Source organism: Theobroma cacao, chromosome 8 (genome assembly GCF_053813885.1).
Source record: "Theobroma cacao isolate CCN51 chromosome 8, ASM5381388v1, whole genome shotgun sequence".
Lineage (NCBI taxonomy): Eukaryota > Viridiplantae > Streptophyta > Magnoliopsida > Malvales > Malvaceae > Theobroma > Theobroma cacao.
Window position 1 is genome coordinate 28,342,786 of NC_142646.1, and position 23,701 is coordinate 28,366,486.

General features: G+C 28.9%; 1 protein-coding gene and 1 pseudogene across 1 annotated transcript; both read right to left on the bottom strand.

Annotated features, from left to right (window-relative positions):
• Nucleotides 1–7,690: 7,690 nt before the first annotated feature.
• Nucleotides 7,691–9,183, bottom strand: LOC18592982 (transcription repressor MYB6). The gene is made up of 3 exons (XM_007019971.3): nt 8,804–9,183; nt 8,572–8,701; nt 7,691–8,468 (listed from the first exon to the last, which is right to left on the bottom strand). The coding sequence occupies exons 1-3, from the start codon at nt 8,934–8,936 to the stop codon at nt 7,811–7,813; spliced, it is 921 nt and encodes a 306-aa protein (XP_007020033.3). The 5' UTR covers nt 8,937–9,183; the 3' UTR covers nt 7,691–7,810.
• A 1,200-nt stretch (nt 9,184–10,383) lies between these two features.
• LOC18592983 (large ribosomal subunit protein eL13z pseudogene) lies at nt 10,384–10,905 on the bottom strand (annotated as a pseudogene).
• Between the last annotated feature and the right edge of the window lie 12,796 nt (nt 10,906–23,701).

A 23,701-nucleotide genomic window follows, 5' to 3' on the forward strand; every position in this document is an offset into this window, starting at 1 on the left:
GAAAATATATCCCTATCGAGAGGTCTTGCTCACTCCCCTTATACAAAAACAAAATATACGCTCTTTACAAAATATTCTCTAAACAATTTCAACTCAAAATCTCATAAAAAAAATCAAAATCCCTAGCAAACATGCTTAACAATCATCTCAATCCCAAACACAACAAAACCGTGAATCACCATAAAACTCATCAAACATGCTTTAGCTGTTCTTTCTCCCTGAGCAAAATCGTTGCCTGCAAAGAGCAAAATCGTTGTTCATCGCCCCTAAGAACCCCAAGATCCACCATCCAAAAAAATAAAATAAAATAAGAAAGAGATTGATGTCATATCTGCGAATTGGATGGCGAAATAGACATATTTGAGCAGAGAAAGAAATTGAGATTTAATTTTGAAATTTTTATCTGGATGGCGGGAGAGAGAAAACTGAAACCATTTTAATTTGTCTGAAATTGTTTAAAAGGTATTATTGTCAAGTCATACCAAAAACTGGCTAAAAACAGTTAAAATTATAGAAATTGTCATTTTTTAAGTCACCTTTAAATGAAGGTCATTTCCCATAATTTCCTCCATAAAGATTGTCTAAAACTCCTCTAATTCCCATTTGTGAGATAGAAGCTTCCGCAAAACAGATAAGGTCATCAACAAAAAATACGTGAGACAAAGGAGGGCATTGTCAACCCAGTTTGATTGGTTTCCATAAACGTTGTTCTACAACATTGTTGATTGCATGCAGCAATCTTTCAATACATAGCACAAAAAGATATAGGGAGAGTGGGTCACCCTGCCTTACTCCTCTAGAAGAAAAAAAAAAAACCTTTTGATGGTGAGCCATTCCATAGAATTTAAGATTTGGTACTTTCCCAGCTTCGAACCAGAATATTAATAAGCATATTTGGTATCCTTGCATCTATGAGAGTTTCATGAATAAACTCCCATCGAAGTCTGTCATATGCAATTGTTAAGTCGATTTTTAACATCATCCAACCCACCTTGTTATGTTGAGGGCTCAAGTTGGCTTGGGACAAATGCTTTCAAAAGGCCAAATTACAGGTTGATAATAAAATTGTTGCTTAGACAATATCTGAAAACTCACCCCATCCTTGTGCTAATTCTGACTTAATTGACATTATATGTTGAATGATACAAGGTTAATGGTTAGTGCAGATTTCACATATTTATAGAGAAGGAAACGTAGTAGCAGATCACATGGCTAATATTGGTTTCCATGTAGATGTTGATTTTGTCTATTATGACTCTCCTCCTAGAGAGATTATGAACTTGTTGTTTTATGGTTTGTTGGGTGTTTGTTTTCCATGAATGATTAGAAATTAATAACATTTCTCCCTTGAAAAAAAAATTAATTTATCAATGCATTCTTTTTTCTTCTAAATCATTGAACTTAATACATGTATTGTATATTATAATTATACGAATATTATCTATTTATTGAATTATAAATTATCATTATTCATGACTAGCAAATTATTAAGAACGACATGGCAAATGACAAAGAAGATGAAATTAAATATGGTAGTTCTATACTGAAGCTTGTCTCACGTAAAGATGTACTTAAAGCAGCAATCACATTGCATAATTATCTCTTACAATACAAGAACACTACACCAAAACTTCTTAATGCACTAAGAAAACTTAGAGATAAAGTTCAAGGAGACATCAATTTTATATTATAAATTGTGTGTTTTATAAGGACATTGATGAGGAATGTATACCCAAAGAATTCTCAATTATTTAGGAGAAAATCAAGTTAATAATATCTTAATCGTAATCAACAACATCATAATCGTACCGTAATTTATCAAAATCACATTGATTTAGTCTATAATCTGTACGATTGTTATAATTATGTTGATACATCACTTAAACTAAAGTGATACGGTAGATTCCAACTTGAATTTGGAAACTAACTCTTGAAATCAACTAGAAAAACAAGTCTTGGTAAAGTTATTAGCAACATGATTTGAAGTGGTCACAAAAATCCGATGAAGAGTCCCTTTGAGTCACATGATGAATGCACAAAATGGTAATCAATCTCAATATACTTGGTGAGCTCATGAAACGCGTCATTGTGAACAATTTGAATAGCATTATGATTATCGCAACAAAGAACAATGGCAAAAGATTAGGCAATGCCCATATCCTCAAGTAATAGACAAAACTAGAGTAACTTTAAAGTAGCATCCAAAATAGCATAATATTCAAGCTTACTACTAGAATGGACAAGTATAGTTTGTTTCTTGCTATGCAAGGAAATGGGAGAATTGTTCAAAAAGAAACAATAATTAGTGGTTGATCAATAATTTGTAGGATCATCTACCTAATCAGTATCAAAATACCCTAATAAAATTAGAAAAGAGTGTGTACAAAAATGAAGTCCATAAAAGAGTGTGCCTTTAATATAACGAAAATACTCAAAATAGCTAAAATGAGATGAATGGGAAGTAATTATAAATTGACTAACTAAATAAATAGCATAAGCAATATTAGGCCGAGTCATTGTGAGATAAACTAAACACTTAAGCAGTTGACGATATAAAGTAGAATTAGTAAGATGAGTCATTGAACTTAATACATGTATTGTACATTGTGATTATACGAATATTACGTAATTATTGAATTATGAATTATCATTATTCATGACTAGTGAATTGTTAAGAATGACATGGGAAATGACAAAGAAGACGAAGTTGAAGATGGTAGTTCTGTATTGAAGCTTGTCTCGCACAAATATGCATTTAAAGCAACAATCACATTGCATAATTATCTCTTGCAATACAAGAACACTACATCGGAACTTCTTAATGCACTAAGAAACTTAGAAATGAAATTCAAGGGGACATCAATTTCAAAAATAAACAAGTAACATTAGAGTCATATTTTACAAAGGTCTTCTAATTGAGTTACGTATATATATAATTTTGATGTACAAGAAGATTATTAATTTATACATAAAGTGATACCTATGTGTTTTTTTAAATGTATTATCTTATTAATTTAATGAATTATTAATTTACTACATTGGTCCCAAGTTGGGATTGGTCAAAAATATTATTTAATCAAGATTTTTAATTTATCGAGTATTAATTTATAGAGATTTTACTGTACTTTTGTTTTAGATTTAATAAACCTTTATGACTAACGGTTGACTAATTGTCATTGGTCAAAATGTCACTGTGTCATTTTTATACTCACATAACGTTAACGTGACAGATGAAAAATACTATGTGATCATGCTATCTTGTCACATTAATATATCATGTTATTATCCAATATTACATATCAACATATCACCTTAACAACACATGAATATAAAATGTCAAATAACATTTTAATTAATAATAATTAGTCAACCATTAGTCATAAAAACTTATTTGACTCAAAATAAAAATATAAAAACATGAATAAACGAAATAAAATAATAAAAAATAAAATTTTGTTTAAATGTTCCCTAATGATTAGGAACTTTTTAAGGTATTATACCTTTTTATTATTAACTTTTTATTGTAAAATAGAAACTTAAATTATTTAGCTTTTATCATCAAAACTAGTTAACATGTAGAAGGGGAATATGCATGTAGTTTTATTAAAAATATTTTGTCATAATGCATAAAAAAATTTTGACCTATTTAAATAAATTTTTATTTTTTTTATTATATTCAATTAAGTCTATGTACTTTTAACTTTGGCCAAATAATCTCTTATGACCAACGGTTGACTAATCTCCATTATTCAAAATATCGATCACTTATCATTTTATATTCACATGATACTGATATGATGTTGATATAAAAGATAAAAAATACCATATAATCACGTTATTATGCCACATTAAAATATTACGTCATAATCAATTATGATACGTCAACATGTCATATCATCATTAATTATAACATATTAACATGTCATGTTGAGATCACTTGATGTAGAATGATAAATCTTATTTTGACTAAATCAATAATTTATTATAAAAATTTAATGGACTCAAAATAAAAATATAAAAATTTATTTGATTCAAAATAAAAATATAAAAATTTAATTATTCATAATAAAAATATAAAAATTTAATTACTCATAATAAAAATATAAAAATTTAATTAAATAATTTAAAAATCTTTTTAAAACCATGTATTTTGTTGCAGTGTTTTAGAAGTTAAGGCAAAGGGAGAAGGGGAGGCAATGTCAAAGGTGAGGATGGGCAAGGATTATTATTATTATTATTATTATTATAGTCAAAATGACTTTTCTTAAAAGGAGGTCATGTTTGGGTGGCTGAAACTCCCCTCCAATTCCATTCCCATTAATGCTGGAATCCCATACCTCACTGTAGCTGCACATGGCTCCATCCTCTCCTATACCTTGCTGCATTGCACTTTCCCCATCTCCACCAACCTCTAACTAACCAACTGTTCTCTCTCTCTCTCTGTTTCTTTTTCTATTATTACAATAGAAGATTCGGTTACCCACCTCACAAACATGTCACATGTTCTTTCTCATCTCACCCTCTCCTTTCTCTTTCCTCCAATCATCTAAAGATGCTTAAATTCCATTTTCCCCATTTTCTTTATTTAATAATAATTGTTGCTGTATAAACCAAGGCCAAACTTATCTTGATTGCACTGTCATTGACTTGATACTAAATAAAAAAAAATTCATCGACTATAGATGAAGTTTGGCTTGGAAATGTAATGGCCTCACATGTGTATTCGAGGTTAACCATATGGCAAGAGTTTTAAATTTATTGCGAATATATTCTTACGACGATAGTCTTGCTTATTATTTATACATAAACATAGTTTAAAAAATTTTAAATTTTTTTATTATGTTTGATCAAATTTTTATATTTTTTATTATTTATTATTATTTGATTAATTTTTATTAACTAAATTGTCACTCGTCATTTTATACTTAATTAACTTTAATTTAAAAGGTAAATAAAAAATATTACATAATTATATCATTATATCAAATCAATATATCACGTCATCATTTATAATAACATATCAGTATGTTACGTTAATATCATGTGATCTAAAAAGATAAATAATATTTTTTATTAATAATAGTTAATTAATTATTAATCATAAAGATTTATTTAATTTAAAATAAAAATATAAAAATTTAATTAAATGTAATAAAAAATAAAAATAAATTTAATTTTTTTAAAATAATTTAATTTTTTTTTTTTAAAATATGATGCTTCGTAGTGCTTGTCGGTTTGACTAATTTCCTAAAGGGTATAATTTTCATATTTTTCATATAATTAGGAATAAGGAATCTTATATGTGAACTTGGTTGAGTCCTTTTCGGTATGGGGCAGCATTGGCATAAGTTAGCTCAAGTGAGTTGGTGGCTTTAGGTGGAAGAGAGATCCGCCATTGCTAGACTGGACCCTCCCTTGAGATACCATACACGTGGTTTATGTTTCAACTCTTTTATATTAAGAACCGTTCTGTATGAGTTGGTAGGTCTACCCACATCCCATGCTGATATTTATTTCTTTGTTTACCTTTTTTGTCATCTAGAGGCTTCTAGAACTTTATACCTTAACCAAACCATGGGTCCCCAACCAACCCTTATTTTTTGTATTCTTAGTATAAGTTTGTGTCAGCTTCATTCTTCTTGCTTTTCCCATTGTATAGAGTTTATGTTTTTTTTTCATCTAAAGATACCGTGATAATTCGCGTTTTCATATTATAACTGTGTCGTGTAAACAAAAAATATTAATAATTATATAAGTAATATATACAACAAAATCATAACACATGTACTGCTTACAATATCTGAAAAAGGGTATTGTTTTGAGGGGTAAACTAATGGTGAAAGTCAGATGCATTGATGGTTTTGATGAGAGCTGTTTCATGCTGAATATGTTCTTCAACATGCATTGGACACCATCCCAATAATATACACAGGGTGGATGATGCCATTGCCTACCTGGCTATAACTCGGATTGAATGCAAATTCTATCCAATCGAACCCACCGAAAATTCGGTTGCATCTGGTCATTAGGTTGACCACCTTTTTCCATCTCTGGGCAGGGCAGCTCTAGATGATTGGGTTCATGTTTCAGGGAGGCATATGCGCCTAATATTAATATCATCTCCACTAATTTTCCACTTTCCAGCGCCAAGTTAATTGGGAACATTTCCTTTTAGGTGGAGAACTGCCGCTTCTATCTCATGACCATTGAGAAGACTTATTATTGAAGATACACGTGAAAATGCACAAGATAAAGAGACTTTTAAACTGTTTTTATGTTTAAACTGTCAAAGTGAAACTAACTCGTAAATTTTATTACTTATTTTAAATTACTTTGATTATTATTTATGTGAAGTAGTTATTTCGTTTATTGTAATTTTTTTCATTATTATTCGTATAACAATGTAAGTAAAATAATTCTCAAAAAATATAAGAAGATAGTAATTAAAATCAAGTATTTACTGTTTACTGTCCCATTTCTTTTTAAAAAATAAAGAAAAAAATTACCAAAAATCTTGAAGGATGAAACAGTCTTTTTAAAGGAATTGTTGTTCCCCGAGGCATATTTGCAGAATGCAATGTCCAGCCAAACCTCAAAACATTGGCTTGTTTCCTTCACCTGTCTCTGTCTCTGCGGTGAGGTTACTTGGCACATCTGTATTAACTTCCTATGCCATTAATTATCATCAAAGGTTCAGACCCAAACCAGTTATCCAACACCAATTATTATTATATTTATAATAATTAATTAAAATCTTCAGATGATCATTATCATTAAACAATTTGTACCCTCACATGGATATCTCTTAAACCACACATTTCATACCAAAACTTGCATGTTGACAGGGATTATTTCTGATTATACAATTAACACCCTTCATGTCTAATTCTTTTCTTCTTATGGCTTTATTCAATTTTTTATATACAAGTCTTCGATTACTGTTACATCAAAGGGGGGGAAAAAATATAAGCAGTAAGCTTCAAAATCCGGTAAGCCACGCATGTTACAAATAAATATACACTTATATAATTGGTGTATGCTTGATCCCATTACAATCGGATTATGTTGTTTCTGTTTGTTGTACGCAAATCAAGTAAAGAAGAAGAATTTAATATCTTTTCTTATGTTGTCTTGTGCCACTATCTTTCTGCAGAGTAAGTTTTGTAAGACTTATCTTTAATGAAAATTTGATTGCAACACACAACAAATATGAGTGAAGTTCATATCGAGAATGCTTAGGTCAAGACTGTACAATTTTATCAATTGAAGCCAATGTTGTTATGATTTCATTAATCTATTCGACTATTCAAATTAAATATGATAACTATATAAAATATCATTAAATACCATGAACTTTTTGGCACATATTAAATGACATGATAATTAACCACAAATAGTTGCTGAACCAGAAAAGTATAATTGTAAAAATTTGGAAACACCCAAATTTTATCTTTTGCCCTTTTTGGAATATTGGGAAAGGCTGTAAAAGTTATCTGAAGTCTAGTTCATTGTCTGTTCAGGGATCCAACAAATAAAAATTATGAGCAAGGGTCCATTCTGATCAACAGACATATATGCTGGTGAGATTATGTTCACTAAACCAATAAAACAAATCAAAAGAATCCAAAAGCATTGAATAATTTTGCAGAGAGAGCAGTAATCAATGGTGTTTTTCCTCTTCTAGATGGGATGGATAGCAAACATCTTGTTCTTTGAAATTAGCTGTGATTACAGAAGGCAGGTGAAAGATAGTAATTAAGCATTTATATCAAAGTTCTAAAAGAAGAACAAATAAATAATAGTATTGACCCTATGAATCCAAAGGTCTACAATATCTATAGAACCCATTTGTATTTTGGCAGCTCCTACAAATTTCATTTCTTTGAAACCCTAATTGCCAACACAAACAGACAGCCTTTGCCACCATAGCTTGTCCAAGGAACTGGTAATTGTGATTATCTAGCTGTGGTTTGGACTCGGCAGAGTTGGCACTGGAAACCCGAGTAGAGTCCTTGCCAGCAGAACTAATCCCAATTGAAAGCTCCAAATTTAACTCTTGCCCATTACTTGGATACTTGTCCTTGTGTTGTTGTTGGCGGTGGTGTAGATGTTGTTGTTGTTCTTCGTCTGTAGTCGTGCCACTGCTGGTACAGTTGCCTTCTTCAAGAGACTCTGCCTTGGCCTTAACTTGAAATTCACTGTATTTAAAATCCAGAGACGGGGTTGTAATGAAGTTGGCTTTTCCAACTTTGGGTGCGTTTCTGAAATCCAATTCAGCGGGTGATGTTGCTGTGGCTGTGGCTGTGGCTTTGGCCGTGTTGTTTGTTGTATTGGCAGTTTCATTCAAAGAACGATGAGTTTGCGGATCAATTCCTCTACTTATAAGCTTTCTTTTGATGTGTGTGTTCCAGTAGTTCTTGATCTCGTTATCTGTTCTTCCTGGTAGTCTTCCAGCGATTAAAGACCATCTGCCAATAGATTCAAGAACAGGGAAACCTGTCAGACATGATGAAATTGAAAAAGATGCAAAAGTATCTGTCCTTGTAAAAAAAGTTAAAAAGGAGCACTTACTTGTTTCCGAGTAAACTGTGAAGTTTGATGATAAGTTCATCTTCCTCTTCAGTGAAATTCCCTCTCTTAAGATCAGGCCTCAAGTAGTTTATCCATCTTAATCTGCAACTCTTACCACATCTAAGCAGCCCTGTACAGATAATTCAGGAAAACCAAATTACCAACAAGAAAGAAAGGAGAAGAAGACGATGATGAAAGAATTATAAAGTGAAAGTTTGGTAAGGGAAGATACCGGCAGCTTTGGGGAGGGAACGCCAGCAACCTTCACCATGGACACGTATGTAATCAATGAGGCGCTGGTCTTCCTCTTTGGTCCAGGCGCCTTTGTTAGTATGTGCTTTTTCGCAGCAGGGTGATCGTCCCATGAAATCAATTCCTTGTTGAATCAATCAGAGGGCAGTTTGATGGATGCCAGATGTACTAGATTCTAGAGAAGAACTTGGCAAAAGGATTGGGATATATGGGATTCAGAAACTAGTACTAGGCAAACGGATAAGTTGGGTTGTGATTTATATGTGGATGTGTGTTTTTGTTGTGTTCCTGTTTGAAAACTGATGGGAAGATGTAATAATTATTTGAGAGAGAGCGAGAGAGAGAGAGGGGGAGTTCTTTGTTGAAAGGAGTGGGAAGAGAGGATTTATACATGGAGAGAAAGCAGGGAGGAGCCAATAGACTCGATGTATATGAGGAGGGGAGTGGGGGTGGGATTTGACCAAGTTGGTAAGAAAGACAAGTGGTTAGAGATAGGGCTGGATTTGGTAGGTAGCTCTACTTTTACGTCAGATTCATATTTTTTAGGCTGTCTTTCTTTTCGTTTTGTGGGCTCTCTCTTTATGTGGACCAACTTACCATCTTTCAAAATCCAAATGCTTCTTCCAATTCCAAGGTGTTTCTACACACAACCAATCACTCTCCTCACCACCCCATCATCATCATCATGGCATGGAAAAGCTGGCCATTTCCCCACATGGAATTTTCTGTGGGCTCACCCCATTCCTTTAGGCGAACCTTTTTACCTGCTAATCTTCTTGTTGGCTTAACTCTTACCTAAACATCGGATCCCCCACATGGGCTGCACGCACCAGCGTTCCATTGATTGAATAGCAGAATGAACCTTTTGAGGGATATGATGTCAAATGGGCAAAATTACCATTGAATTCAATCCAAACATCTCCAGTCAGCACAACAGTGTATCCTTGGAACCCATTGTCGTTTCACAATAAACTCTAGACCCTGTGGGGTTTTTCTTTCTTTTTTTAACAGGAAGGGACAGTTTATTGAATTTCATTCAAATTCCAATTTTGACTAGAACTTTTATGAAATTGGGGTCTTCCCTTAGTATTTTGTCCTAGATTTGAATTCTTCCCACTTTTCATTCTTCATCTGGTTGCTTTAGTATCCCTACCTACTCAAGTAGTTATCAACAGAACTATTATTATACTTCTAGAAGCAGCTACAAGGACTCAAATTCGTCAAAAATCTCTTACCTTAATCACAAGGATTTTGCGCATTTGAAATATTACCCATCAAGGAGATCTTGCCTTGATTATGATAAAGATGGAAGTTATAAAATCTTCATATTCTAAATAAGTCTCATTTTATGATAACATATTTGAATCAACATTGTTGTAATTATTATTAATATTATCGCACCCGAGCATATAATTCATTAATTAATGTCTGATCTCTTGTGTCTAAAAAACAACGAATCTCCCCTCTCTCTTAATTATAAAATATATATATATATATATATATATATATATATATATTGTTAATATTGTCTCACCAGGACATCGAGTCTACAAAGGATTTTTAAGACAGCAGACTTAAATCCACATTATTGTAGCCATCGTCAGTACTAATCATCAGGGCATTTTTGTTCATTCGTTCAACACGGAGCTTGTTAATAGGCCTTGAATGAATCCGTCTCCTCTGTGACCTTCACAAGCTCAACAGAAGGCTTCTTGGACTTTTGCATTTGCAAGCGCCTCAGCAGTAGAATCACCAGCCTTAAACTTGCGAGCACGTCTTGGGAAGACAACTAGTTTGGCCTTGTATGTCTTAAGCCTCTGAACCTTGGCTTGAAGACCCTCAAGTGATCGGTTCATACAGCGGTGATCAACTGCAATACCGATGGTAGGTGCAAGTTTCTTTGAAATACCAGCAGCCTTAAGCTCTTCAAGAGTGAGACCCTTGCTAGCTCTCAAACTCCATGTTGTATGTCAAAGCCTGGCCATGAACAATTGGGCGAAGGGGTCCAGAAGTTGGCTTTGGAAAGATCCTTACTGCCTTCTTTTGCCTCGCACATTGAATTCTTCGAGTTAATCTCCTCATTCAGTGTCTCTAATTTGACGAGATTTTCACTTCACTTTGCTGTCTCATCAATTCATTTTTAATTAATCATACTGATCTTATGTTTAATAATTTTGTACAATCAAGATGAAAATTGCTATTATGAACTCCATCCTATCGTTTTCATTAGGAAAACTAATGACAAAACACTACCATGTATTATTTAGTATAATTTACATCTTCATTATATTTTATTATTGAATTAATGTTTTCAATCAGTATTAAATAAATAATAGATTCATTAATGTTATACATATTATTTATGAATATAATATTAACTAAATAATAAAATATATTATTTTTATATATAAACACACCCCAAGTGTACTCTCATGTCCAACCAAAAACAAAGCCACAGAAAGGGAAAAGATTGGGCCTATTTCCTAACCTCGGATGGCTACACCGTATCTTATTGCCATGCAATCCTCTGTTGGGCCGATCTTTTGCTTCTGCTGATTGTTTTGACCAAAGCCATTGCGGAAACAAAAGCGACTATTTCCCAACCACAAAGCCATTTTTAGCCACGGTATTTTATATTAGTCAAAATATTTCATAGGTTTCACTACTATAAGTTTTCGTCAATTTAGTCCTTACATTAGTCAAATGTTGTTACTTTTGTTATTTTGTAATCGATTCTGAGAATAGACAGGGTTAGTAGTGTGAACATAGGGGTATCTATGTGTAATTTTAAGGTAAAGAGATTTAATTCACGAAAAACTTGTGCATGGAAATCTATGGGTTTAATACTTTTTGACTTGCAACAAAAAAAATGTGATTGTATATATGCCAACTTCCAATGGGTAACAAAGAAATTAATTTGGTATAGTATTTGAAAAAGTTTTTAAATTATTTAAAATTTTGAATAAATTTTTATTTTTTTATTAAATTTAATCAAGTTTCTATATTTTTATTTTGAATCAAATAAACTCTTATAGTTAATAATTAATTAATTATCATTAATCAAAATATCATTTATCATTTTATATCTGTATAATATCAATATAAAAGATGAAAATGACATGTAATTATATCATTATGCAACATCAACATATCACGTTATTATCCATTATGACATATCAACATGTCACGATAACGTCACATCTCATAAAATAATAAATAACATTATAATTAATAATAATTAATCAACTTTTAACTATAAAAGTTTATTTCGTTCATAAAAATTAAAATTTATTTAAATTTTTAAAATAATTTAAAATTTATTTTTTGAAATATTTATACTTATGTTACATCTAATGCACAAGTTAACATTTTTTTGACGTACAACAGAAAACACGTGCCAACTTCAAATGGGTAACAACCACAAACCAATTTTTAATTTTTAATTTCTTTGACTTTTTTATTCAAAGCCAGATGCGGAAAACGAACTCCACAAAGATCAAGGCATTTAACTTTGCATTCTAATTGTGTGAAAAGATCTTTTACTCTTTTGACTTTTAAATGCTTAACTCATTTTGTTTATAAACAGTTAATGTTGCCTATTCCAATGTATACACACTTTCTAGTTCTAACCGTTGCCACTTTTTGTCTTCGTTTTCACCCCGGATTGTGCTTCAGGCAATTTGGTCCTGGTTTTCCTTCGATTAGTCCTAGGTAAAATATTTTGATTCTTTCAAATTTTAATCATAATTTTATATGAGTATATTAATATTTAAAATAAATAATCTGTTTCAAAAAAATATTTTTCGCAAAACACATAAATTCAAACTTCAATCAACTATTAATGTTATCATTAATTAGATGATGTAATATATTTTTTAGATAATTTTACCCTTAATAAATTTTAAAAATTAACATACTATATAAGCTATAATTTTTTGTTTTTAAAATCTTTTTTTCTCTTATTCCAAAAAAAATTCTCTCTACCTTTTACCAACCATCTTGCTGTCAAAGGGGAGCCTAGGGGAGTATCGACTAGCTAGACAAGAGTGCGTTCCCCCTTCACCAAGGAGTGTAAAGATTGCACTCCCTCTGGAGAGAACTAGTTGGATCTGGCATTCCACTGTCATATTTAGTCGCAGGTGGTTGGTCGGCATAAAAAAGCATCGTTTGCTGATCTGAGAAAAAGAAAAATAGTGAAAAAGAGGGAAAAAAGAAATAAAATATTTTAGACATTTTATATTTACTAGTTAACATCATTTATACATTTGAGACAGATTATCTATTTCAAATACTAATGAACTCACGTAAAATTATAACTAAAACTTAAAAGATCAAGATATTTTATCCTTTTGTCTTTACTTTCCAATTTATTTGGTTTCTTAGTTTTAGTAATTTAATAGCTTTCCTTTTTTTTTTCTTCGAAAATGAGATTGTTGGCATTGTATTTTTAAAATGAAAAATTATGTCTCTTCATATGAAAAGTTATATTTTTTCATATGAAAAGTTGTAATTATTAAAAAGACACATCAATGGAAATGTTATGTCACATATTGTAACTATTAGATGATTGATGGTTTTTCATATTAAAAGTTACGTCTCTCGATAAAGTGATATTTGAAAAAATATCTTTAAATTCAAAAGTTATAACACCACTATTCAAAAGTTATGATATGAAAAGTTTTTTTTTATATTATTATTTAAAGGTTATGTCTTATAGTATGAATGATTGTCTTTTTATAAGATAATTATTAGAACAATATCTTTAACCAAAGGTTATGTCTTATAACATGCAAAGATGTGCTTAAGACATAGATGTACCTTCATGAAAGAATTGTGTCCTTAAAGAAGAAATACTTATAAGTCTATATAAAAGATTTGTTAGCAACCATTTTGATACACAACAAAAAGCAAGACAAGAGCAATAAAACAAAAACAAAAGAAGTGATATGTTTTGAATAAAATTTTTAAAAAAATTATAAACACTTTAAGTTCTCATCATTTAGTAAAAGTGTTCAAATCTTTATAATCTACTTGTTACAAAAAGTAAACTTAAAAGTCAAATAATTTTGATTCTTTCAAATTTTAATCATAATTTTATATGAGTATATTAATATTTAAAATAAATAATCTATTTCAAAAAAATATTTTTCGCAAAACACATAAATTCAAACTTCAATCAACTATTAATGTTATCATTAATTAGATGATGTAATATATTTTTTAGATAATTTTACCCTTAATAAATTTTAAAAATTAACATACTATATAAGCTATAATTTTTTGTTTTTAAAATCTTTTTTTCTCTTATCCCAAAAAAAATTCTCTCTACCTTTTACCAACCATCTTGCTGTCAAAGGGGAGCCTAGGGGAGTATCGGCTAGCTAGACAAGAGTGCGTTCCCCCTTCACCAAGGAGTGTAAAGATTGCACTCCCTCTGGAGAGAACTAGTTGGATCTGGCATTCCACTGTCATATTTAGTCGCAGGTGGTTGGTCGGCATAAAAAAGCATCGTTGGCTGATCTGAGAAAAAGAAAAATAGTGAAAAAGAGGGAAAAAAGAAATAAAATATTTTAGACATTTTATATTTACTAGTTAACATCATTTATACATTTGAGACAGATTATCTATTTCAAATACTAATGAACTCACGTAAAATTATAACTAAAACTTAAAAGATCAAGATATTTTATCATTTTGTCTTTACTTTCCAATTTATTTGGTTTCTTAGTTTTAGTAATTTAATAGCTTTCCTTTTTTTTTTCTTCGAAAATGAGATTGTTGGCATTGTATTTTTAAAATGAAAAATTATGTCTCTTCATATGAAAAGTTATATTTTTTCATATGAAAAGTTGTAATTATTAAAAAGACACATCAATTGAAATGTTATGTCACATATTGTAACTATTAGATGATTGGTGGTTTTTCATATTAAAAGTTACGTCTCTTGATAAAGTGATATTTGAAAAAATATCTTTAAATTCAAAAGTTATAACACCACTATTCAAAAGTTATGATATGAAAAGTTTTTTTTATATTATTATTTAAAGGTTATGTCTTATAGTATGAATGATTGTCTTTTTATAAGATAATTATTAGAACAATATCTTTAACCAAAGGTTATGTCTTATAACATGCAAAGATGTGCTTAAGACATAGATGTACCTTCATGAAAGAATTGTGTCCTTAAAGAAGAAATACTTATAAGTCTATATAAAAGATTTGTTAGCAACCATTTTGATACACAACAAAAAGCAAGACAAGAGCAATAAAACAAAAACAAAAGAAGTGATATGTTTTGAATAAAATTTTTAAAAAAATTATAAACACTTTAAGTTCTCATCATTTAGTAAAAGTGTTCAAATCTTTATAATCTACTTGTTACAAAAAGTAAACTTAAAAGTCAAATAATTTTGATTCTTTCAAATTTTAATCATAATTTTATATGAGTATATTAATATTTAAAATAAATAATCTATTTCAAAAAAATATTTTTCGCAAAACACATAAATTCAAACTTCAATCAACTATTAATGTTATCATTAATTAGATGATGTAATATATTTTTTAGATAATTTTACCCTTAATAAATTTTAAAAATTAACATACTATATAAGCTATAATTTTTTGTTTTTAAAATCTTTTTTTCTCTTATCCCAAAAAAAATTCTCTCTACCTTTTACCAACCATCTTGCTGTCAAAGGGGAGCCTAGGGGAGTATCGACTAGCTAGACAAGAGTGCGTTCCCCCTTCACCAAGGAGTGTAAAGATTGCACTCCCTCTGGAGAGAACTAGTTGGATCTGGCATTCCACTGTCATATTTAGTCGCAGGTGGTTGGTCGGCATAAAAAAGCATCGTTGGCTGATCTGAGAAAAAGAAAAATAGTGAAAAAGAGGGAAAAAAGAAATAAAATATTTTAGACATTTTATATTTACTAGTTAACATCATTTATACATTTGAGACAGATTATCTATTTCAAATACTAATGAACTCACGTAAAATTATAACTAAAACTTAAAAGATCAAGATATTTTATCCTTTTGTCTTTACTTTCCAATTTATTTGGTTTCTTAGTTTTAGTTATTTAATAGCTTTCCTTTTTTTTTTCTTCGAAAATGAGATTGTTGGCATTGTATTTTTAAAATGAAAAATTATGTCTCTTCATATGAAAAGTTATATTTTTTCATATGAAAAGTTGTGATTATTGAAAAGACACATCAATTGAAATGTTATGTCACATATTGTAATTATTAGATGGTTGGTAGTTTTTCATATTAAAAGCTACGTCTCTCGATAAAGTGATATTTGGAAAAATACCTTTAAATTCAAAAATTATAACACCACTATTTAAAAGTTATGATATGAAAAGTTTTTTTTTTTATATTGTTATTTAAAGGTTATGTCTTATAGTATGAATGATTGTCCTTTTATAAGATAATTATTAGAACAATATCTTTAACCAAATATTATGTCTTATAACATGCAAAGGTGTGCTTAAGACATAGATGTACCTTCATGAAAAAATTGTGTCCTTAAAGAAGAAATACTTGTAAATCTATATAAAAGATTTGTTAGCAACCATTTTGATACACAACAAAAAGCAAGACAAGAGCAATAAAACAAAACAAAAGAAGTGATATGTTTTGAATAAATTTTTTTAAAAAATTATAAAACACTTTGAGTTCCCATCATTTAGTAAAAGTGTTCAAATCTTTATAATTTACTTGTTGCAAAAAGTAGACTTAAAAGTCAAACAATTTTGCAACCCTCGAGTGTGTCTAATGATCTATTCTCGTAAATGCAAGATAAAATTAGACGTTGATTTCATTGTATCCTTTAAGGCTATTTGTATAATTTTCTTTTTGCATACCAAATGGTAGAGTGAAATAAGTCTTAAAATAATGTCTACAAAATCATGTCTTGAAGTTAATTTTACTGGTTCTCTTTGAATTCCAACTAAACTCTATTTGCACTAACAATTGCCTCTATTTTTTGATTTTAAGATCAGGAGAAAGTTTAATTCTTAGCTTAATTGCGTTTCAAAAAATTATTATCTTTGATTTTAAGATAAAGAGAACGTTCAGTGTTTAAGAAGTGATTTTAACATTGTGAAGAATCTGTACGAGAGGAGAGGATAGGAAGCTACTCAAACAATAAATTGATGGATTAATTGGGCAAATTCATTAATAGTGTTAAGGTGGTAGATCTTCCAATGGTGGAAGACACATTTTTTTTTTTTGTGTAATAATACACATAGGTCATTTTTTGGTGTATTGTTTCAATAAATGACAATTAGTGTTATTAAGTAAAATTTACATCTTCATTATATTTTATTATTGAATTAATGTTTTCAATTAGTATTAAATAAATAACAGATTCATTAATGTTATACATAATATTTATGAATATAATATTAAATAAATAATAAAATATATTATTTTTCTATATTTACAAACCCCAAGTGTACTCTCATTTTCAACCAAAAACAAAGCCACATAAGGGGAAAAGATTGGGCCTATTTCCTAACCTTGGATGGCTACACCGTATCTTATGACCATACAATCCTCTGTTTGGGCCGATCGTTTGCTTCTACTGATTGTTTTGACCAAAGCCGTTGCGGAAACAAAAGAGACTATTTTCCAAGCACGAAGCCATTTTTAGCTACGGTATTTTATATCAGTCAAAATATTTCATAGGTCTATGTACTGTAAGTTTTTTGTCAATTTAATCTTTATGTTAGTCAAATGTTGTTTTTTTGACATAACAAAGTCAAATGATTTGTGGTTCTTTTGTTATCTTGAAATCGATGTTGAGAATAGGCAAGATTAGTAGTGTGAATATAGAGATATGCATGTGTAATTTTAAGATAAAGAGATTAAATTGATGAAAAACTTGTAGTTCGAGAATCAAAAAACATGTAATTGTGTATATGTCAACTTCCGATGGGTAACGATCAGAAATCAAATTGGTATAGTGTTTGAAAAAGTTTTTGAATTATTTAAAAATTTTGAATAAATTTTTATTTTTTATTATATTTAATCAAGTTTTTATATTTTTATTTTGAATCAAATAAAATTTTATGATTAATAATTAACTAATTATCATTATTATTCAAAAAAAATTAACTAATCATCATTAATAAAAATATTACTTATATTGTCATTTTATATCACATGAAGGATGAAAATGGCACCTAATTATGTTATTATGTAATATCAGTATATCACGTTATTATCTATTATAGCATATCAACATATCAATATATCACGATAACATCACATCACAAAAATAACAAATAATATTATAATTAATAATTAGTTAATTATTAATTATAACAATTTATTTAGCTCATAAAAATTAAAATTTATTTGAATTTTAAAAATAATTTAAATTTTATTTTTCTGAAATATTTATACTTATGTTACATCTAATGCACAAGTTAACATTTTTTTTGACGTGCAACAGAAAACATGTGCCAACTTCCAATAGGTAACAACCACAAACCAATTTTTAATTTCTTTGACTTTGGACTCAAAGCCAGATGTGGAAAAGGAGCTCCAAAACGGCCAAGGCATTTAACTTTGAAATGATCGTTTACTCTTTTGACTTTTAAATGCTTAATTCATTTTGTTTATAAACAGTTAAGGCTGCCTATTCCAATGTAAACACACTTTCTAGTTCTAACCGTCGCAACTTTTTGCCTCGGTTTTCACCCCGGATTGTGCTTCAGGCAATTTGGTCCTGGTTTTCCTTCGTTTAGTCCTAGGTAAAATATTTTTATTTTTTAAAATTTTAATCATAATTTTACGTAAATTTATTAATATTTAAAATAAATAATTTATTTTAAAAGAATATATTTTACTAGACATATAAGTTCAGTCTTCAATCAACTATTAATTGACATTTGATATTTTACAATATAATATTATTACAGATAATGTGATCGTAAAGAAAATAATATTATAGTGTTTTATATATAAATAAAATAATGATTAAAATGCAGAGAATATAATATTACAGTATTTGATTTACAAGTATTTTATTGAGAATATAATGTTAATTTTTAAAATTATCCCTATTTATTAAAATACAAGTTTAATATATTTATATTTTTTATTGTTAATTTTTATATAATATCACTTCTTAAATATATTTTTAATGTCATGTATTTTATTTTTATTTATTATTATAATCTTATATATTTTTTATTATTTTTTAATATAATTTGTTATATTACATATTTTATTTTAATTTTTTACCTATATTATATAAATTTTAATTTTTTATATTTTATTTTATTTTAATTCTAATTCTTATATTATATATTTTATTTTAATTATAATATTATAAAATATTTTTAATAAAGTAATAAAATTAAAGAGTAAAAATATCTTTAATAACATTGCAACGTACAATGTGATGTGATTGCTTTGATTTTAGACTATAATTATATTACATCCCTTAGTTGTAATATCATTGCAGTGCAATCTTATATTACAGTCGTCTGTTACAAAATAAATATTATAATATAATTTAATTATACATATTATAAAAAATGTGCTTTTACTTTTCTCATACTAAATGTTACCTTAATGTTATTATTAGTTAAATGATGTGGTAATATTTTTTGAATAATTTTATCGTTCATGAATTTTTAAAATTATTATACTATATAAGTTATAATTTTTTATTTTTAAAATCTTTTTATCTCCTATTCCAAAAAAAGATTCTTTGTATCTTTTTCTCTCTCCAACTGACCACCTTGCTGTCAAAGGGGAGCCTAGGGGAGCATCAGCAAGCTAGAAGGGAGTGCACTCCCCCTCTCCCAAGGAGCATAAAGATTGCGCTCCCTCTGGGGAGAACCGAGCAAATCTGGCATTCCACTGCCATATTTGGTCGCAGGGTGGCTGGTCGGCATAAAAAAACGTCGTCAACCAACTTGAAAAAAAGGAAATAGTGAAAGAGGAAAGAAAAAAAAAAGGTATTTTAGATATTTCATGTTTACTTGTTAACATGTTTATACATTTGAAACGAATTATTTATTTCAAATATTAATAGATTTATGTGAAATTATGACTAAAATTTAGCAGATCAAGATATTTTACTTTTCAATCTTTGCTTTCCAATTTATTTTATTTTTTTTGAATGTGCATTCCAATTTATTTGGTTTCTTAGTTTTAGTCATTTTAATAGCTTTCCTTTTTTAATACTCTTAAAGAGTGAAACCCTTGCCAGCTTTCAAACTCCATGTTGTACTTCAAAGCCTGGCCATGAACAATTGGGCGAAGAGGTCCAGAAGTTGGCCTTGGAAAGATCCTTATTGCCTTCTTTTGCCTTGGAAAGTATAATTTACATCTTCATTATATTTTATTATTGAATTAATGTTTTCAATTAGTATTAAATAAATAATAGATTCATTAATGTTATACATATTATCTATTAATATAATATTAACTAAATAATAAAGTATATTATATATATATATATATATATAGACCCCAGGTGTACTCCCATGTTCAACCAAAAACAAAGCCACAGAAGGGGAAAAGATTGGGCCTATTTCCTAACCTTGGATGGCTACACCGTATCTTATGGCCATACAATCCTCTGTTGGGCCGACCGCTTGCTTCTACTGATTGTTTTGACCAAAGGCATTTCGGAAACAAAAGAGACTATTTTCCCACCACGAAGCCATTTTTAGCCACAGTATTTTATATTAGTCACAATATTTCATAGGTCTATGTACTATAAATTTTTCATCAATTTAATCTTTATGTTAGTCAAATGTTGTTATTTTGACATAAAAAAGTCAACTGGTTTGTGGTTCTTTTGTTATTTTGTAATTGATGTTGAGAATAAGCACGGTTAATAGTGTGAATATGGGAGTATGTATGTGTAATTTAAAAGTAAAGAGATTAAATTGACGATAAATTTATAGAATGAGAATCTATGTGTTTGACATTTGTTGACTTGCAACAAAAAAAACATATGATTGTATATATGCCAACTTCCAATGGGTCACGATCAGAAATCAATTTGGTATAGTATTTGAAAAAGTTTTTGAATTATTTTAAAATTTTGAATAAATTTTTAGTTTTTATTATATTTAATTAAATTTTTATATTTTTATTTTAAATAAAATAAACTTTTATAATTAATAATTAACTAATTATCATTAATCAAAATACTACTTATCATTTTACATCCGTATAACGATAGCATAGAGAATGAAAATGACACATAGTTATGTCATTATGCAACATTAACATGTCACGTCATTATTTATTATAATATATTAATATGTCATGATAACGTTACACCGCATAAAATAACAAATGATATTATAACTAATAATAATTAATCAATTGTGAGTTATAAAAGTTTATTTAGCTCATAAAAATTAAAATTCATTTGAATCTTAAAAATAGTTTAAATTTTGTTTTTTTGAAATATTTACACTTATTTTACATCTAGTGCACAAGTTAACATTTTTTTGACGTGCAACAGAAAACATGTGCCAACTTCCAATGGGTAACAACCACAAACCAATTTTTAATTTTTAATTTCTTTGACTTTTGGATTCAAAGCCAGATGTGGAAAAGAAACTCCAAAACGGCGAAGGCATTTAACTTTGCATTCCAATGATCCTTTACTCTTTTGACTTTTAAATGCTTAATTCATTTTGTTTATAAACAGTTAATGCTGCCTATTCCAATGTAAACACACTTTCTAGTTCTAACCGTTGCAACTTTTTGCCTTGGTTTTCACCACGGATTGTGCTTCAGGCAATTTGGTCCTGGTTTTCCTTCTTTTAGTTATAGGTAAAATATTTTGATTCCTTTAAATTTTAGTCATAATTTCACCCCAAATACATTAATATTTGAAACAAACAATCTATTTTAAAAGAATATTTTTTATTAGACACATAAATTCAACTTTCAATCAATTACTAATGTTATCATTAGTTAGATGATGTGGTAATATTTATTAGATAATTTTATTTTTTATTAATTTTAAAAATTAACATACTATATAAGTTATAATTTTTTATTTTAAAAATCATTTTATACCTTATTCCAAAAAAATTCTCTCGACCTTTTTCTCTCGCCAACAAACCACCTTGCTGTCAGAGGGGAGCCTAGGGGAGCATTGGTCAGCCGGAAGGGAGTGCGCTCCCCCTCCCCCAAGGAGCGTAAAGATTGAGCTCCCTCAGGGGAGAACTGACCTGATTTGGCATTCCACTGCCATATTTGTCCACAGGGTGGCTAGTTTGTGTAAAAATACATCGTCAGCCGACTTGAGAAAAGTGAAAATAATGAAAAAAAAGGGAAAAAAAAGATATTTTAGACATTTTATGTTTATTTGTTAACGCCGTTTATACATTTGAAATGAACTGCTCATTTTGAATATTAATGGACTCACGTAAAATTATAACTATAACTTGAAGGATCAAAATATTTTACCTTTTAGTCTTTGCTTTCCAATTTATTTAGTTTCTTTGTTTTAGTAATTTTAATAGCTTTCTTTTTTTACTTCGAAAATGAAATTGTTGTCATTGTATTTTTAAAATAAAAAATTATGCCTCTTCATATGAAAAGTTATATTTTTTCACATAAAAAGTTGTGATTATTGAAAAGACATATCAATTAAAGTGTTATGTCACATATTGTAACTATTAGATGGTTGGTGGTTTTTCATATTAAATGTTACGCCTCTCGGTAAAGTAATATTTGGAAAAATACTTTCAAATTCAAAGGTTATAACACTACTATTCAAAAGTTATGATATGAAAAATTATTTTTTTATATTGTTACTTAAAGATTATGTCTTGTAGTATAAATGGTTGTCTTTTTATAAAATAATTATTGGAACAACATCTTTAATCAAAGGTTATATCTTATAACATGTAAAGGTGTGTTTAAGATATAATTATACCTTAATGAAAAGATTATGTCCTTAAAAAAGAAATACTTGTAAGTTTATATAAAGGATTCGTTAGCAACCGTTTTGATATACAACAAAAAGGAAGATAGGACCAAAAAAACAAAAACAAAAGAAGTGATATGTTTTGAAATTTTTTTAAAAAAGAATTATAAACATTTTTAATTCTCATCATTTAGTAAAAAGTGTTCAAATCCTTATAATTTACTTACTGCAGAAAGTAGACTTAAAAACCAAACAACTTTGCAACCTTCTTGTGTGTCTAATGGTCTATTCTCGTAAATGCAAGATAAAATTAGACGTTAACTTCATTGTATCCTTAAGGTTATTTGCATAATTTTTCTTTTACATACCGAATAGTAGAGCGAAATAAATCTTAAAATAGTATCTACAAAATCACGTCTTGAAGTTAATTTTATTAGTTTTCTATGAATTCCAACTAAACTCTATTTGCACTAACAATTGCCTCTATTTTTTGATTTAAAGATCAAGAGAAAGTCCAGTTCTTAGCTTAATTGTGTTTCAAAAAATTATTATCTTTGATTTAAAGATAAATAGAGCGTTTAGTGTTTAGGAAGTGATTTTAGCATTGAGAAGAATCTGTAAGAGAGGAGAGGATAAGCAACTACTCAAACAATAAATCAATGGACTAGTTTGGCAAATCCTTAATGAAGAGATTGCTAAACTTTTTGAAACCATTTTCAACCAAAAAAAATATTGTTGTCAAATTAAAGGAGTTTAATTACCCTTCAAAACGCTTTCATAGCAAAAGTGTTAACAATTTGGAGAGATTTTTTACCCAAATCGAAACTTGGGAGACAATTTTAAAAAATGATGATGATGACAATAAAGTTCAAAGACCAGATGATTTAAATCTCATTTTCTTCGGTAATCAATGGTTTAATATCATAAGGTGGAGTAATGAATTTTATACACAAG